Here is a 17,734-nt window from a genome sequence, read left to right as displayed (position 1 = left end):
TCAGCTGTGTACAAAATCCAATAGCCTGGGTGGTCCCCATTCTGTGTCATGTCCCAGGAAGGAGGCATGGCAACAAATTAGCCACAACACAGATTTTTGTCTGCCTCTTTTTCCAGAAGTCCATTTTAAATAAAAAGCCACCATGGCAGGTTCAATTTAAGGGGGAGGGGGCCGCTTTACCTTTTCTTCTCTTGCCCTTTACCCACTAACACACACCCAGTATGCTTCTCCATTCACAGGCAAACACCCCCAATATTATTCCCCCCTCCAGAAAAGCTGCTGGTGGATAGCAGGAGGGGATAGAAGGAGCAATTCCTCCATAAACACAGCCTTCTGACGCTGCTTTTTATTCCTATTTAGTTTGGGGAAGGGATGTGGTTGGTGCTGTGGGTTAAACCACACAGCCTAGGTCTTGCTGCTCAGAAGGTCGGCGGTTCGAATCCCCGCGACGGGGTGAGCTCCCGTTGCTCGGTCCTTGCTCCTGCCAACCTAGCAGTTTGAAAGCACATCAAAGTGCAAGTAGATAAATAGGTACCGCTCCGGCGGGAAGGTAAACGGTGTTTCCGTGCGCTGCTGTGGTTCGCCAGAAGCGGCTTAGTCATGCTGGCCACATGACCTGGAAGCTGTACACCGGCTCCCTCGGCCAATAAAGCGAGATGAGCGCCACAACCCCAGAGTTGTCCAGAGTTGGACCTAACAGTCAGGGGTCCCTTTACCTTTACTTAGTTTGGGGAAAGTAGCCCAGGTGTCAGATTTTGCCCACAGCTGTCTGTGCAGAATGAGATGTCTGGAGGTGCAGGCCGCTTGCTTGCTTGGGACATTGCCGAGCCGTGTCAGCTGAGCTATGGCACTCTGCCAAGGATAGAAATATGCTCCGCCAGGAAGCACAATTTGTGTGTCTCCATCCCTCTGCTGACAACCTTACGGGCCCATCTGCACCAGCTACCTTGTATCAAGTCAGGCAGTTCGCTCCATCTACCCTGGCATTGCCTAGAACCAGTATTTGCAATCCTGGGGCCTCCAGATGTTTTGGGTGACAGCTCCAAACATCTGGAGGGCAAAGCCTGGTCTCCTCTGACTGGCAGTTGCCCCCTGGGTGCTACCCAGGTACTGGAGATCTCCTAAGTTTCACCTGGAGCCTTCTGCATGCAGAAAACAGGCTGTTGCCACTAGGTCTAGCCTCCTCAACACATCCTTCCGGGTTCATCTTCCAAGTATCTTTTGGTTTTCTCCTTACATATACAGGAGCCTAAAGATTTCCCAGTTGAAAAACCAGACAGAGCAGTGGCTGGCCATAAGCAACTGGTTTAACTCAAGGTAAGAGGACCATATATTTATATGAGCCAAAACTGAAATCAGCAAGCCCTTTCCATACTGGCCAAAGCTGGCCAGCCATCCAGGAAATCTAACTGCAACTGGGACTTTTAACGTATTAGCATGTTGAGCTAATGTGCCAATCCAGAGACTGCATTCGGTTGTTGGCTTTTGGGCCGGCCCTCTGCATAAGCTCAGAGGTACTTCCCTTGCTTTATATATTCCAGCACTCAGCCCTGATACTGAAGACTGGTTCAGGAACAGGAGACTGGGACCCTTTAGACCTTTTCCAACTACATTTCCCCAAGGTGGTTTGCCTGCCACCCTCGTTATACACCTTTAGGTGCCAGGCGAAAACATTCCTTTCCAGCCAGGCCTTTGGCTGATAAACACCCCTTTTATTTAAATGTGTTTGTGGGAGGCAGTACAGGGGAGGTGGAGTTGTTGATTTGTGTGTTGTTTGTTTTTATCATATATTATGTGCTCATATTGTATTTTTATATTGTGAACTGCCCTGAGTTCTGCAAATGACGGGTGGTATACAAATTTAATAAGTAAGTATGTCTATGGCAGGTTTCCTCAACCTCAGCCCTCCAGATGTGTTTGGCCTACAACTCCCATGATCCCTAGCTAGCAGGACCAATGGTCAAGGATGATGGGAATTGTAGTCTCGAAACATCTGGAGGGCCAAGGTTGAGGAAGCCTGGTCTATGGTTCTATAAAGGCTGTTTTGAGGCCCTTATGATTTATGCAGATGCAGCCCCGGCTTGTTCAGTGTAGACTGGCAAGGTTCTAGTGATGCTTTGGTGCCCACAGCCCATATAATTAGTTGTTACCTTTGGTCCCTGCCTTTTGTTTTCAAGAGGCTAGTTACTTGCTTCGGAGAAATCTGAGGGCTCCCTTGGACAAAAAACAAGGACACCAGCCAGGAATACCAGAGCAAAACAGCAGCCAGTAGGCTTGGTCTTTATTGAAGACTGTCGCAACAGGACTCCCACCTGCCACAAGGTGGAACAAGATGGAAGCCCGGAACAAAAGAGAACCCAAACTTTTATTAGCTGCTCATCCCCATGTTACACCCCCCCAAACTACATCACTAATACATCCCGGTTACATCATGAAAGGGGAGGTCTTGTGGCAATAATCTGAACATCCTGGACCCTGCCCCATGGTTCCCCTTGCCCTTCACCAAACACCCATCAAGTGTAACAAAAGAGATATTTACATTTCCCTGTTTCCCAGCCAAGTTAATCACACCCTTTTGTCTTCATCTGGGTTTGTTATTTCTGGAACGGCTACCTGTCTGCTGAGTAGCTAAGGTCACGTGTCTATATGAATTTCTGAAGTTTTCCCAGTGAGCCAGTACATAGATACATTTATCAGTGAATTGTTACATTTGGTATTGTGCAGCAGAGGCCCTTTGAACAGATAGGAAGAAACTATGATGAAGTGTTTTGTGGGGACAAATCACAAAAGTCACAAAAGTGATTGTGCTGATTTTGGTAGTGGGCTGCATGTGCATGATATCTGCTGGAGGGGCGACCCCCCCCCCAACCTATATATAAATTCCTGCAACACTGTGTACAGTACTCTTGGTCAGTCCTGCTGTTCCTAAGGGAGACCTTTAGTCCTGTCCTCTTCATCTTATTCATTTACCACAGATAGATAGATTAGATAACAAAACAGCTGCTGTTCTGGCTGCAAAAAGGGAGGCTATGGCTTGATTGAGAAGCCGGAAGCTACTAATCAAAGGTACAGTTACATGGAGTAGTAGAATATTTGTTGAATGGGACTGTGGAGGATCTTGGCATGGGGAAAGATAATTTGCCAAATAATACAGCTCTTTCCTAAGTGCCATGTAGGGCTGGCTATTTAATTCTGCTTCCGGTCAGCTGTAGAATAGCAGTGGCTTCAGAAAATCTCAAGCTTCCAGGGCTTCTCAGTTTCTCTTTATCTACTTACAGATACGAATTTGCGAATAAAGAACCAAAGGGGTTGTCATTGGACAGCTGGTTTGATTCACGGTAAGGAGAGAAAACCTTTTTTTTTGTGGGGGGGGGGCAGGGAGGCTAAGGGAAGTGGTGGAATGAGAGGAGAAAGGTCTTGGTGCAATCAAAGCCTTTTACCCACAACGGCATTGGCTTGCAACACAGGACTTACGCTATTACTGTGAAATCTGGAGAATGAGCTATTCACATTCCTCACCACACCCCTGAAATTCATCCTTTGTCTTTTGTCAAGGCATAATTCCTGTAGCGCTTTGTCCACTCACCCCTGCATCTGCAGAATAGGGATAATAACACAGGTCACCCTTGCAGAGTTATTGTAAGGGTTGCTGGAATCATGCAATTAAATAAATTTGGAAGAGTATTGTTAATGATTGCATGCAGCTTCTGAGGGGCAGAAGGGAGCCTGCACAATATATGGATTCAGGCAGGCAGCAGCTGGAACGAGGGTAGACTGCCTCTGTGTTCTGGAGGATCCATTCCCAGGACCAGCATTATCCAAAATAGTTGTTGATTCACTGTGGATTTATGTTGCCACCTGTGGCCAATACCACTGCAGCTGCCTGAGACATAGAATTCCAGAGGCTGATGTAGAGAATTCTGAACTCATTGTCTATCCTGGTTACTAGCCCCTAAGTGTGAGGATGTTGGGGGTAGTTAGAGCCCTTTTATTTGGCACTGTGGGTTAAACCACAGAGCCTAGGACTTGCTGATCGGAAGTTCGAAAGCACCTCAAAGTGCAAGTAGATAAATAGGTACCGCTCCGGCGGGAAGGTAAACAGCGTTTCCGTGCGCTGCTCTGGTTCACCAGAAGCGGCTTAGTCATGCTGGCCACGTGACCCAGAAGCTGTACGCCGGCTCCCTCGGCCAATAAAGCGAGATGAGCGCCGCAACCCCAGAGTCCCTCATGACTGGACCTAATGGTCAGGGGTCCCTTTACCTTTACCTTTACTTTCTACTAGTTGAGGGGTAGGAGTCTTTGGGCTCAAAAGCATAATGCTTTTATTAAACAACCACCACCACAGCAATCTACTTCTATTATGTGCCCTAAACCTCAATATGTGTTGATTAGAGAGTAAGCAGAACTATGTGATTCCTGCATTGCAGAGGGTTGGAGTAGATGACCCCTGGGGTTCCCTTCCAACTCTACAATTCTATGATTCGGGGCTTACTATAGTTTGGGCTGTCTCTAATAAAGTTTGAGGCAATCCAGCAACTATTCCTGGACCTCCTCACCTCCCCATGTATGAAGTCTTCTCTACCTCCAGTTTCTTCCGGCTTGCAGATAACTATTGGGAGGGATCTTTCCTGTTCAGCTTAATTTTGCACTTGGCAAACCAGTATGTGAAGTAAGGGCTCATACACAGTTTCTCTTGACCCGTATTTTGATGGGCTTGTGTACCAAATATTTGCCCCCAGGCAAAGCTGAGAGCTTTTCTTGTTCTGCAGCTCCGCCTGGCAAAAATCCCATCTTACCTGCTGAATGGGATTTTATCTTATGTTATCTTTTCTTCCTCATTGATTTCAGACATTCACCTTCACTGTATGCTTTTCAGCACCTGCTAAAAACAATTTTGTTTAGGCAGGCCTACTCACATGTTAAGGAAGTTGATGTGAGTTTTAGTCTGTTTTTAGTCTATTGTTATTTTAACTTTTCAAAAGTTTTTAGTTAATTCTGTTCATCTTTCTTATTGGTAATGTTAATGCTTCATGCTTTTCGTAAACCTTTGAGGGGTTTTGTTTTGTTTGCACTCAGATGGAGTATACATTTTACAAAATAAATAATAAATCAGTGAAGTTATCAGATGTGCAGAAAATGAGAAGGGAGATTTTTGCTTAAGCAAATTTCATTTCTCTAGTGGGCAAGATCTGGTTTTCACAAGGCACAGCCACAGAACAATGGAGAAAGCTCTTGTGTGTACTCGAAACAAAACAAAACAAAATCCTTCCAGTAGCACCTTAGAGACCAACTAAATATGTTATTGGTATGAGCTTTCATGTGCATGAACGCTTCTGAAAGCTCATACCAATAACAAACTTAGTTAGTCTCTAAGGTGCTACTGGAAGGAATTTTTAAATTTTGTTTCTACCACGGCAGACCAGCACGGCTACCTACCTGTAACTTGTGTGTACTGTTCAGCAGTATACAGTTATCCCTTGAAATTCACACTTCTCTGAATTTTTGGATGCAGTTCTCGAGCCAAATAATGTGTGCAAAATTGCTTGTGTTGGTGGACAGTAATATAAACAAGGCATAATATTAGGAGGTGCTTGCTCTCCAAAAAGTGCATATTAGGAAAAATGTTGCTGTAAGCTACTGACAAATTTCCATGAGTGAAACTAATATAACCTAAAGCTAATGTAGAATTGTAGAGAAATGAAGCTGGCAACTATCAGAAAGTGGGCAAAATTGAAATAGAGAAACACGTCTCCCCCAGTTACAGTTTAAGGAAGTTCAAAAAGGGCACTGGGACACACAAAAAAGTCACCACCATGCGCACCTAACTAAGACTCACGCCACAATCTCTTACAACTCAAAAAAATGAAGGGAACCCCGCCCAAGAACAGTCATCTGCTTGAGCCTGTGACTTCAATTGTCCTTGCTCAAGTTCTTGCATTAGAAGCTCGTCTCAGGAAATGGTTCAGACGGTGGGGAAATAGTGTTGTTTAGCCAAGAGGAAGTTCAGGTTATTACACACACAAAATGCTTTTGATTTGGCTTTTCCTTTATAATATTAAAACCATAGAATGGTAGAATGGTAGAGTTGGAAATGACCCTGAGTGCCATTTTGCTCAACCCCCTGCAATGCTGGAATCTCAACTAAAGAATCCATGACAGATGGCCATCCAACCTCTGCTTTAAAAGTTCCAGTGAAGGAGAGTCTGATCCACTGTCAAATACAAAGTTCTTCCTGATGTTTAGTCAGAACCTCCATTTTTGTAGCTTGAAGCCATTGCTTTGGGTCCTACCCTCTGGAGCAGGAGAAAACAATCTTGTTCCATCTTCCATGTGACAGCCCTTTAGATATTTGAAGCCGGCGATTGTATCTCCTTTCAATCTCCTTTTTACCTGGCTAAACATCCCCAATTCCCTCAACCATTCCTCTTAAGGCTTGGTTTCGAGACCCTTGATCATCTTTGTCATCCTCCTCAGCACACATTCCAGCTTGAAAGTGACCCCAAGGGTCATCTAGTCAAATCAAATGCCTTTATTGGCATCACAGTATAAAACATTTCAGGTCACTGGGATAATTAAAAGGGGCAAGGGTGAAGCTGCGAGGATCATAAAGTCACATTGTGATTGTGTGCACTTAGGTTTTCTGCTTCACCCTCTCTGTTTCCCAAAAGGATGGTTTGTTGGGAACCCTTTCAGGTAAAATTGAGGCTAAAAAGGAAGCTACTAAAACAGTAATACCTTTGTCCCGATCTGCCAGGAGAGACCTCAATTTACTTCTTTTCAGAGTTTTAGGCTAGAGGCCTGTTAAGTTGTGGGTGAACATATCAGACGACACAGCGATTCTTCAAACAGCTCTTGTTTATTCAGAGGCCAGAACAGAACTGAGCTGAAGGGCTCAGTCAGCCTGCTTATATAGAGCTCCAGTACAACGTTACTGTAGCAACTTTCTAAAACTATCCAATCACTGAACCTCACTTTCGATCCTTCATTTGCATAACTATCTACAGTATCCCCCTGCTGGCCCAGGGTGAGAACTTCAGTACATAACAAGGCCCAACATTTTGCTCAGCATCAGTTGGTGAGGTTTACTGTGTAAAGAGCAATCCAAGAGATTGAATCAGGTTCTCCTTGGTTGCAGGCACACATATGGGCTTGAGGTGGAATATGTGAGAATCTACCTGTGGTCACTGCAGAGGGGAAGGCATTTAGTCTCGCAAGCATAAAGACTCTTCGGTGGGAAGGGAGATATTTGGCATAGGTTCCATAGTGTGTTGTGATCCCTAAGGCCTGCAGAGAACAGGATCTCAGAGTATGAGGTAACAAATGCTGTCTTTCGTGGTCGTAGAGCCGCTGTTTGATTGTGTGAAATATGTAATTTTTATCACATGCTTCAAAGCTCTCAAGAGCAATGCCCAAACTACAGATTTTATCTTGAATTGCTCTATACCATCCAGATGCAATACGGTTTTCAAGCGTAGAGATTAAAAAGGAATTAGTTGTTGTTCTAAAGTGGACTTTCAGCCAGGCCTTGATTGTAGTAAGCCATGCATTGGTTTCCATCAGATGTTGACCAGTTTCAACACAAGGATCTTACGAAGAAAAGTCACTTGAATTTGTTCAACTTCTCTGTTAAATGCTTGTATCCAAATTGGAATACCATACAATAACCTTGGCATTAAAATTTTTTATAGCAGCAGAGACCATATGGTTGCCTCTGAGGAAGAAAAAGTGAAGAATCGCAGATGTGGTGCATTTTGCTTGGATGATCATTTGGCGTCTGTGTGTTGTCCAGTTTAAATTTGGCTGATAGGATATCCCTAGTTATTTACAGGATTTTACCTGGTCAATGGGTGATTATCTAGCCTCCATTCGACAGTTTGACGATTTTAGATTTTTCGTAATTAATTCCCAGGGAGTTGATCTGGCAGAAGGAAGAAACGAATTTAGAAGTCTTCTAAGACCGACCTGGGTCTGAGAAAGTATTGTAGTATCATCTGCATATAGAAGCAGTTTTATTTTGTGTTGGCCTAGTGTCGGTGGATGTCCATTTACATCCTCAAAGTGATGAGCTAGGTCATTTAAAAAAAGATTGAATAAGTGGGACGACAAGACGCATCCTTGCTTTACTCCTTTGGTTATATTTATACTTTTTGTCAACTCGCCTTGGGGGTTACATTTGATGTGACAGAATGTAGCGGTATGTAATTTTTGAATTAGAAACAGCAGGCGTTGGTCAATTACCATTTTATATAATTTGCACCAAAGCAGATCACAGGGGACTGTGTCAAAAGCTCCTTTTAACTCTAGGAAGGCCACGTAAAGTTCCTTCCTTCCATTTTCCATGTATTTTTCCATGAGATGTGAAAGGACTATGCAATGATCAGTGGTGGATTTGCCATGGCAGAAGGCTATTTGTTCAGGCCTGAGGATCTTATTAGATGTCATCCAGTCCTTAAATTTCTTTTCCAAATGTCAGGCATACATCTTACCAAGGATTGTTAGAAGACTTAAAAGGTAAAGGTAAAGGACCCCTGACAGTTAAGTCCAGTCGCAGACGACTCTGGGGTTGCAGCGCTCATCTCGCTCTATAGGCCAAGGGAGCTGGCAATTGTCCGCAGACAGTTTTTCCGAGTCATGTGGCCAGCATGACAAAGCCACTTCTGGCGAACCAGAGCAGTGCACGGAAACGCTGTTTACCTTCCCGCCGGAGCGGTACCTATTTATCTACTTGCACTTTGACGTGCTTTCGAACTGCTAGGTTGGCAGATATCAGACAGTAATTCTCAGGCAGCTTCGGGTTACCTTTTTTGAATATAGGAGTGATTATGAAGTTTAGCCAAACATCTAGTAGTACCCCAAATTTGTCAATTAAAGTGAATAAATTGGCTAATAGAAGGGCCCACCAATCTGGATTGTGCCTTAAAAGTTCACCAGGGATCCCGTCTGGTCCTGGCGATTTATTTGGTGGGTCACCTAGTCTAACCCCATGCCATGCAGGAATCTCAGCTAAAACATCAACAACAGATGGCTGCTTCAAAGCTTCCAATGAAAGAGAGTCTGCAACCTCCCAAGGGAGACTGTTCCAATGTTGTTCTTAAATTTTGGTGTCCACAACTGGACACAGGACTTGGTGGTCAGACCAAGGCAGAAAAGAGTGTTACTGTTACCGCACTTTCCCTGATTGGAACACTAGACCTCTGCTGATGTAGTCTTGAATTGCATTAGCTTGCTCTTGTCTCTTCTTTTGATTCTGCTGCTGCTGCTGCATCACACTGGCTTAGTCAGTCAGTTAAGAGTAGCAGAGAGCCTTATTGGACTAGATCAAAGGCTTGGCTGTGGTTGGCCAAATTACCTCCGAGATGGCTGCAACACTCCCTAAGGAACCATGCTCTTCCGTTGTTGGCACCTGGTGCTCTTCCGTTGTTGGCACCTGGTGTTGGCACCTGGTGCATGGTGGTTGCACTTAGTTATCACAGCTGATGGCAGGCAGGACATTTCTCCTTCACAGATAGTAGGCTGTATCCTGTGCCAGTAACACTCAGAGGAGACCCATTGAAATCAGTGTGCATGACTGACTTGTGGCTCCTTATTCCCCTCCATCTAACACAGCAGCAAACCCATTCTCCAAGTGAGAAGTTTGCAGGTAGCCAAAACAGCATCATCCACGCACAAGAGGAAACTCGAATGTTTGCAGAAATAATAATAATTTATAATAATAATTTATTATTTGTACCCCGCCCATCTGGCTGGGTTTCCCCAGCCACTCTGGGCGGCTTCCATAGAAACAAAAAATACAGTAAAATATCACAGATTAAAAACTAATAATAATAATAATAATTTATTATTAAATAAAAAAATATTTAAAGTGGAGAACATAAGGAAGGGAGGACCCCTGCCCTGCCCCATGAAGCCCAATGCAGACTGAGCACATATCAATGGGCATTGAACATTGGCTGGGTATTGGTGAGGAGCGTCCTGGAAGGGGGCATGATTGGCTAGCACTCTAAACAGGAACAGCTGCGTCCTGCAACATATCATTGCAGCTACCCTTGTCCTCCCCCCCACCCCACCCCAAAAAGCCAACTGCTGGTGGCTGTGAAGTCCTCTTCCTGCAGACCAGGAGCTTCACTTGATGCATCGTTGTAAACTCTGAGTTCTACCTTTAATGTGCAACTTTAAAATACAGCCTCAGTTCATTAATAAGGTGGGTTACAAGTGAAGAGAGCTAGGAACACCTATCTATGCCAATAGCTTAGTTGTGATATGCTAATGATCCAGTAAAACATGGCAGATAAAATACAACTAAAGCCAGTGGAGCCACAGATTCAAAAGCAGCCATTTTCCATCTTTGGTCAATTGCCAAAGAACCTCTGGAATATGTGGGAGGAGTGTTCCTGTCTAAGCGTCAGCAAAGAGATGCCAGCACAGATCACACCCTGCCTTCAGCCATGGCAAGAAGGGCACAGAACTGGGCCTCTGCCCATTTGCATCTGCCCTGGGATAAATTAAATTTCACAGTAAGGATGCCAGTAGAAAGCATTCAGCAGAGAAAGAATGAAATGCCAAAGCACTGAGTTATTGCTACGTTTTTCTCAAGCTTTGGACACCTCCTAGCTCTTCGGGTGGGATCAAAATAAGTGGGATAGTAAGTGTATTAGTTAATAAACAAAATAAAAAAATTCCTTCCAGTAGCACCTTAAAGACCAACTAAGTTAGTTCTTGGTATGAGCTTTCGTGTGCATGCACACTTCTTCAGATACTTATCTGAAGAAGTGTGCATGCACACGAAAGCTCATACCAAGAACTAACTTAGTTGGTCTTTAAGGTGCTACTGGAAGGAATTTTTTTATTTTGTTTTGACTATGGCAGACCAACACGGCTACCTACCTGTAACTAGTTAATAAACAGACACCATGTACAAAAAGCCACTGGCACCATTTTATTCTAGGCACAGGTGTTCCAGAAATGTGCTCTCTTGTTCATAGAACCAGCATGAACTCAGGAAAGCTGGCTCTGATTCCAGCTTTAAAGCATTTTTGTTTAGAGCTGTCTGTCTGTCTGTCTCTCTCTCTCTCTCTCTCTGTGTGTGTGTGTGTGTGTGTGCGCGCGCGCTTGTATGCTTCCATGGGGAAAATAAGCAAGGATGGAAATAGCCTGCTAAAATTAAATTTAGGCAAGTGTAGCTGGGAAACAGCTTTTTTTTAATATAAAATAATAATAATAATCCAAAATATTTGCACAACATCTGGTTCCATTTAGCATGCTTCCAAGCAAACAGAAAATGCTCCACAAGCACTTCAGTTCCTACTTAGCCAACTGAAATTCTACTAGCCATGATGGCCTCATCCTGTACCTCCAGTGTTGGAGGCAGGGTGCCTTCGAATGCTAATTGCTGGTAATCCAAAGCAAGGAAAACATGACTGCCCTCAAGGTTTGTTTGCAGGCTTCCCATTGGCGGACCTGGTTGGCCACTGGGAGGACAGGATGTAGGTCTAGGTGTCTGGATGGCTAAGCTGACTAACTTTAGCAAACCCAGGCACTTTCCATCATGTGGTTGCCTATTAATTTACAGTGTTTTGTATTGTTCTTGTTCCAGCTGAGCTCCAAGCCTGTGAACAGGGATGGAGCAGGAGAAAGAAATCTGTTCAGCATATGTTTCAATGTATATGTATTTTAAGGCATGCTACAGATGTCAGCTTCATGAACCAAGAAACAAATAAAAATGCAGCTATCCTTTGAAATTTGTAGTTCTGCTCCCCCCAGTGCAGTTCTCCAGCCAAAAAGGTGTACAAAAGGCATCTATTAAGAACCACGTGCACAGATGTGTATATTAGTGAGAATCATGTACAAAAACATCTTACAGAGAATTGTTTGCAAAAAAATTTGCATAGAGATATCTGCAAAGTTTCATGTACTTTTTACTTATATTTTTTAATGTGAATTGATGTGGAAATGAGGTGAGCTGAATTTAAGACTGAGGGCATAAGTAAAAATGGAAAAATGAGAAATTGAGTCTAAGAGATGCATCCATTCCTACCAGTCTGTCACACAGCAAAGAGAACCTTGAGGTCTAGCGCGTTTATTACAGCAAAAGCTTTGCACAGACTATTATTATTTGTTACGTTTGTTAATCACATTATACCCAAAGGGGGGGGGGGAAGGGTCTCAAAGCAACTTGCATTGAGATAGAATGCAAACGGACAAAATCAATTAAAAACCAGAAAATTGAAAACAATGCACAATCTATAAGGGAGCTATCGTGTGGCTGGCAAAAATGCTTTTTTTCTTCAGGGTCTTTGGGGATTCTGGAGCTATGACGCCTCCTGGCTAGATGGACCTGCCTGTCAACTGGTAACCAGGTCAGGGCCCTAGAATCAAAATACCTTCCAATTCAGAGGCTGGCCCTGCCTAGTGATGCCCTCTCTTGAACCCATGACCTTCTGCATGCAACGCAGGTGCTCTGTCACTGAATTACGGCCTTTCCCTGAAATACTCTCCCCGGACTGGTTTTCCTGATGCTTCTGCTGCTGCTGCCACCCTCCTTGTTGCCAGGCAAACATGCTATTGTACTCCTGCTTCAACCTTTTAAAAAGCACTGTAAAACAAACAAAAGCATCTTGGCTTGCTCTGCCACTGACTCTTAGCTGCATTTTTTTATTTGTTACTCCTTGCAAATTCAAGCTTAAATGGCTTGCCTTGCATACTGTGCATTAGCTGTTTTGATTGCATTTGTGCTCAAGATACCAGGATACAACCTCAACTCTGTTAATGATGATGGCATCAGGGCGCTCAGGTGGCAGTGGTGTGGGGGTGAACCCCCCCCCACCTAATATATATACTTCCAATTAGATTTCCACCATTTTGGGCATCCATGCTTTTTTCTCATTTCTTCGCAGCGCACGAACGGACATGCCCACCCTGACCCCTTGGTTGGCGCCCATCATCTGGGATGGAACAGTCGGGAGACCGGTCTTGGACAACTACTATAGGCAGCAGAAAGTCACCATTGGCTTGACGGTTTTCGCTATTGGGAAGTAAGTTCACTTGCAGCCCAGTCTGATGCACGTTACTCTTGAGTAGGTCTCCTTGTGTTCAGTGACACTAGCTCACAGGTAAAATATGGATCAGGATGGGGCCTGCTGCTTGCTTGCCAAACTTTTCCTGGCTGGGTTTGCAAAGCAACATCCATTGTCCAGCCACGTATTTTATTTATTACCCGTCCTTTGCCTTAAGGACCCAGGGCAGGTTTCAACAATTACAACACAAAAGCAGTGCAAAATAACTTAGGATTGCAGCTGTAAGGCAGGTTCTAAAAACTGCACACCCTTGAAATGTGCATCTTCAGCATTTATCAGAAGCTGGGCAATGAAGGTGTCAGGCACACCTCTCTGGGGAGAGGTTTCCACAGGGTAGGGGCTGCTCCAGAGAAGACCCATTCCCAGCCTGCAACTCACACACACCGAGCTTCTGAGGGTTGTGGAGCAACCAATAGGGCCCTGTCTGCCAATCGTAGCACCAGAGAGGGTCTGTCAGAAAGGAGGCAGTCTTTCAGGTATTTGTCACATTCTTAGTCACAATGACCCTTGGTCACCTCGGTTGCCCTTCCTCTGGGCAAACCCGCCATAAGAACACCAGAAGAGTCTATTGGATCAGGCCAATGTTTTTAAAAGAAGATCAGACAAATTCATGGAGGAGAAGGCTATCAAAAGCTACTAGCCACAATGACTATTCTCTGCCTCTAAGGTCAGAGGTGGTAAATTCTTCTTACTGATTCCTTTCTGGGGGTTGAAGAGAGAATGCTCTTGTGTTTGGATCAAGCATGTGGGTTTCTCATTGAGTCATCTAGTTGGCCACTGTGAACAGAATGCTGGCCTAGATGGGCCATTGGCCTCATCCAGCAGATGTTTCTGATGCTCTTATGGTGGGTTTGCCCAACGGAAGGGCAACGGAGGTGACCAAGGGTTCTTCTTCTGTTCTTAATTGGGTGCTGATTCACATCTGAAAAACAATGTTGGTCTCAGTCCAGAGTTGAGCACTGGAGCCCTCACCCTGCTTTAAAGTCAGCTTCTGGGACCCTGGGTTAGGAGATCTGCCCAGAACCCACCTGTCTCCATTTGTCCCTCTCCATTCCCCAGGTACCTAGACAAATACTTGAAGAACTTCTTGACTTCTGCAAATGCTTTCTTCATGACTGGGCACAATGTGATCTTCTACATCATGGTGGACGACCTCACCAAAGTGCCTCTTATTGAGCTGGGCCCCCTGCGGGTGCTGAAAGTCTTCCAGGTGAAAAGGGAGAGCCGGTGGCAAGACATCAGCATGATGCGGATGAAGGTGATTGGGGACCTAATCGAGAGCCACATCCGCCACGAGGTGGACTTCCTCTTCTGCATGGATGTTGACCAGGTCTTCCAGAGTGACTATGGGGTGGAGACCCTTGATGAGTCCGTGGCGCAGCTCCATGCTTGGTTTTACAATGCAGACAAGACTGTGTTCACTTATGAGAGGCGTCCTGAGTCGGCTGCATACATCCCCTATGGGGAGGGGGACTACTATTACCATGGGGCCATATTTGGGGGGACCCCACTGCGTGTTCTGAACCTCACCCGTCAGTGCTATCAAGGCATCAAGGAGGACAAGGAACAAAACTTTGAGGCGGTGTGGCATGACGAAAGCCATCTGAACAAATATTACCTCCTCAACAAACCAACCAAGGTGTTATCCCCTGAGTACTGCTGGGATTATAAAATTGGCATCCCCAGCGCCATAAGAAATGTCAAGTTATCCTGGATGCCCAAAGAATATGGTGAAGTTAGAAGTAACTTATGACTCCGCGGCCCTCCTCAAATCACACCGGCAGGGGTTGACGAACTGTTTCGGTCGCAGAACCGTTTGAGCATTTCAACTCTCGTCCTCTGCAGGAAGGAGAGAAAACTTTGCCAAAATATTTTAGTTCACTAAACTGTGACGCTCTCTCAACTCTTCTCTATAGATTCCTTGGAAGGCTTGTAGGAACCAGATGTCGGAAGAGCCTTTTGTGAACAGGTTGTTGATTTGGTTGCTGATCTTTTGCTCTCAGGAAATGCTGTTGGTGTTGGGAACATTTGTGGAAGCAGCACACAGCTATGTGCCAAGCTAGGATCCCTCCACAGTGGCACGGTGACATCAGAGAGGTTGGCAAGATGGTTGTTGTATTCCTTGGATGTGCAAAGAAGGGAGAGTTGGAACCGCTAAGGGGTCTGGAGGGTAGCAGTAAATGGGGGAGGGCTGGCGTCATCGAGGCCATGAGGTTGCGGGAAAGCTTGTGCAAACACAGAAGTGTCCCTGAGAATGTCAGAACGTGTTTTTAAACAAAGATTTTTGAATGACAGTCTAAATCTTGCCTTCCTAACTGTTTTGTTTTGTTTCCCCCCCAAATGAGGATCACTGTACAGACAACATAAACCTCAGTGGGGGCAATATGAGGGGGGGTATCACTTTATTAATACCAATTTGGGGGTTTTTTTGCTACCAAAGAACAGGTTCATGTCGTCGTTTGTTTTTAAAAACAAAGAAACATGTTTCCTTAGCTGCCGTCCAGTGGTTGAAAGCTCCCTCATTTTGCTACATTTGTTCTCTTCTTCACGTATATCATTTTCCCACCTTAAATCTTGTTTTTGCTGCTGCCCATGGTGGTTCCAATTGCTACATCTTTCCCTCGCCGGCGGGTGCTGTCTTACGAGGTTCCAGACAGGGAGTTGTTCTGGGGCATTGTGGAAGGCCGTAAAGGTGGCATCTCCCACGGCCCACCACTTTTTGCAGCAGTTGCTATGTCATGTCCCCGCACACAACCTCGTGGAATGATGCCCTGTTGGTGCACTGTGGATAAGTAACATGGCAACCACAGGGGCAATTGCTGAGAAGATCTGTGTTAGAAGAAGAGGAGGAGTTTGGATTTGATATCCCGCTTTATCACTACCCAAAGGAGTCTCAAAGCAGCTTACAATCTCCTTTCCCATCCTCCCCCACAACAAACACTTTGTGAGGTGAGTGGGGCTGAGAGACTTCAGAGAAGTGTGACTGGCCCAAGGTCACCCACCAGCGGCATGTGGAGGAGCGGGGAAGCGAACCCGGTTCACCAGACTATGAGTCCACCGCTCTTAACCACTACACCACACTGGCTCACAGTTAGTACCACTGCTGTCTGAGAGGTAAACTCTCCCACTCCCCACAACCATCATTGCGGTGCTCCCCAACACAGCCTGATTGTGATTCCCATTTGTATCCTGTTTCTTCCTTTGTGTATTTCTTTTTGCTGCGAAAATGGAAGCCCTTCCACACAGCCAAAGGTGATTGTTTTGTTAATTTATTTGGTTGCAAATGATCCTGAGATAATAAATGCAAATCCTTATTTTATCAAAATCTTATGTGTTTCTGCTGGGAGTTGCATCCTGGAGGAAGATGTCTGTATAATGTGCCACAGGGATATTAGTTGGGCTGGGTTTTTGCCTGGGGGTGGGGAAATTGTTTTTATTGTTGCTGCTGCTATTGCTGAGCACTACCCCACTTTCCAAGCAATGCAAGATTCCAGGCATGATTCCAGGCAGGGTCCAGTTTCCTTGGAATGAGGGACAACTATTATGTGCCTTTAGGATATATGGTTCATTTACACATATACACATAAATGAACACATGTTCATTTACACCGCCTTCTGGCGGTTCCCTCCCTGCGAGAAGCCAAGTTACAGGGAACCAGGCAGAGGGCCTTCTCGGTAGTGGCGCCCGCCCTGTGGAACGCCCTCCCATCAGATGTCAAAGATAAAAACAACTACCAGACATTTAGAAGACATCTGAAGGCAGCCCTGTTTAGGGAAGCTTTTAATGTTTAACAGACTACTGTATTTTAATACTTTGTTGGAAGCTGCCCAGAGTGGCTGGGGAAACCCAGGGTATAAATAATAATTTTGTTGTTGTTGTTGTTGTTGTTGCTGTTATACATCCTGAGCCTGAGATGGAGGGGCTCACATCATCAACACCTGAGAAGCTCTTGCTCCTCCCATAGTCATGGCCTTGGATTCCATTGGAAATCCTGCATTGCTGTCACTCTCTGGCTTCTTCCTGCTTCTAGCACACACACACACACAAACACACACACAGGCTGTTGCCCTTCTCACTAGCAGCCAAGGGAGGGAGGAGGCTCACCCATTTGCCCTTTGGAACAAAACCAATTCTACTAAAAACAGTACTTAAGAAGGAACTACAGCCACTAGCTCACAGAGAGACTTGCATGGAATGCATAGCTTGGCTATGGAATCCTCCATTAGATTTTAACCCTTGCTGGATCCATGACCCCGGGGATTAGAAGGGACTCTATGCTGATTAACCCTCTGCTGCCGCCACCATGCAAACTCACATTATGATTAGAATGAATTAGCTCCCTTTCACCCTAAGGTCCTAGGGCGGTTTGCATTATTAGAGCACAATATTAAAAATGGTTTAAAACAACTCACAATCACAGATATCCTAAAAATATCTCAAGTTTCAAAAGGCCAGGGTAATGAGGTTCATCTTCAGCATTCACCGGAAGCTCTACAATGAAGGGGCCAGGCAGAGCTCTCTGAGACAGGTGTTCCATAATTTCACAGCCACAGAGAGAACCTTCTCCCCAAGCTTCTGAAGGTGAAGGAACAACCCAGAGGGCTCCTTGTGCTGGTCTTAGTACCTGAGGGCAGCAGGCAGCCTTCCAGATATCTGCGGT

The 17,734-nt window shown here is 45.1% G+C and overlaps 1 protein-coding gene across 4 annotated transcripts in view; it reads left to right on the top strand.

The window, feature by feature from the left end:
* The window catches only part of GLT6D1 (glycosyltransferase 6 domain containing 1), a 45,675-nt gene extending 29,277 nt beyond the window's left edge, over positions 1-16,398 (top strand). For all 4 annotated transcript variants that reach the window (XM_081847741.1, XM_081847740.1, XM_081847739.1 and 1 more), the window contains exons 5-8: positions 1,246-1,317; positions 3,279-3,338; positions 12,894-13,031; positions 14,133-16,398. In XM_081847741.1, the coding sequence (XP_081703867.1) occupies positions 1,246-1,317; positions 3,279-3,338; positions 12,894-13,031; positions 14,133-14,826 (964 nt within the window). In that variant the 3' untranslated portion in view covers positions 14,827-16,398. The remainder of the gene's footprint in view (positions 1-1,245; positions 1,318-3,278; positions 3,339-12,893; positions 13,032-14,132) is intronic.
* The last annotated feature ends 1,336 nt before the right edge of the window (positions 16,399-17,734 follow it).

This window comes from Podarcis erhardii, assembly GCF_964252035.2.
Source record: "Podarcis erhardii genome assembly, chromosome: Z".
NCBI classification, from domain to species: Eukaryota; Metazoa; Chordata; class Lepidosauria; order Squamata; family Lacertidae; genus Podarcis; species Podarcis erhardii.
Note: the sequence above shows the minus strand (reverse complement) of the source record. Positions and strands in the feature narration are given on the sequence as shown.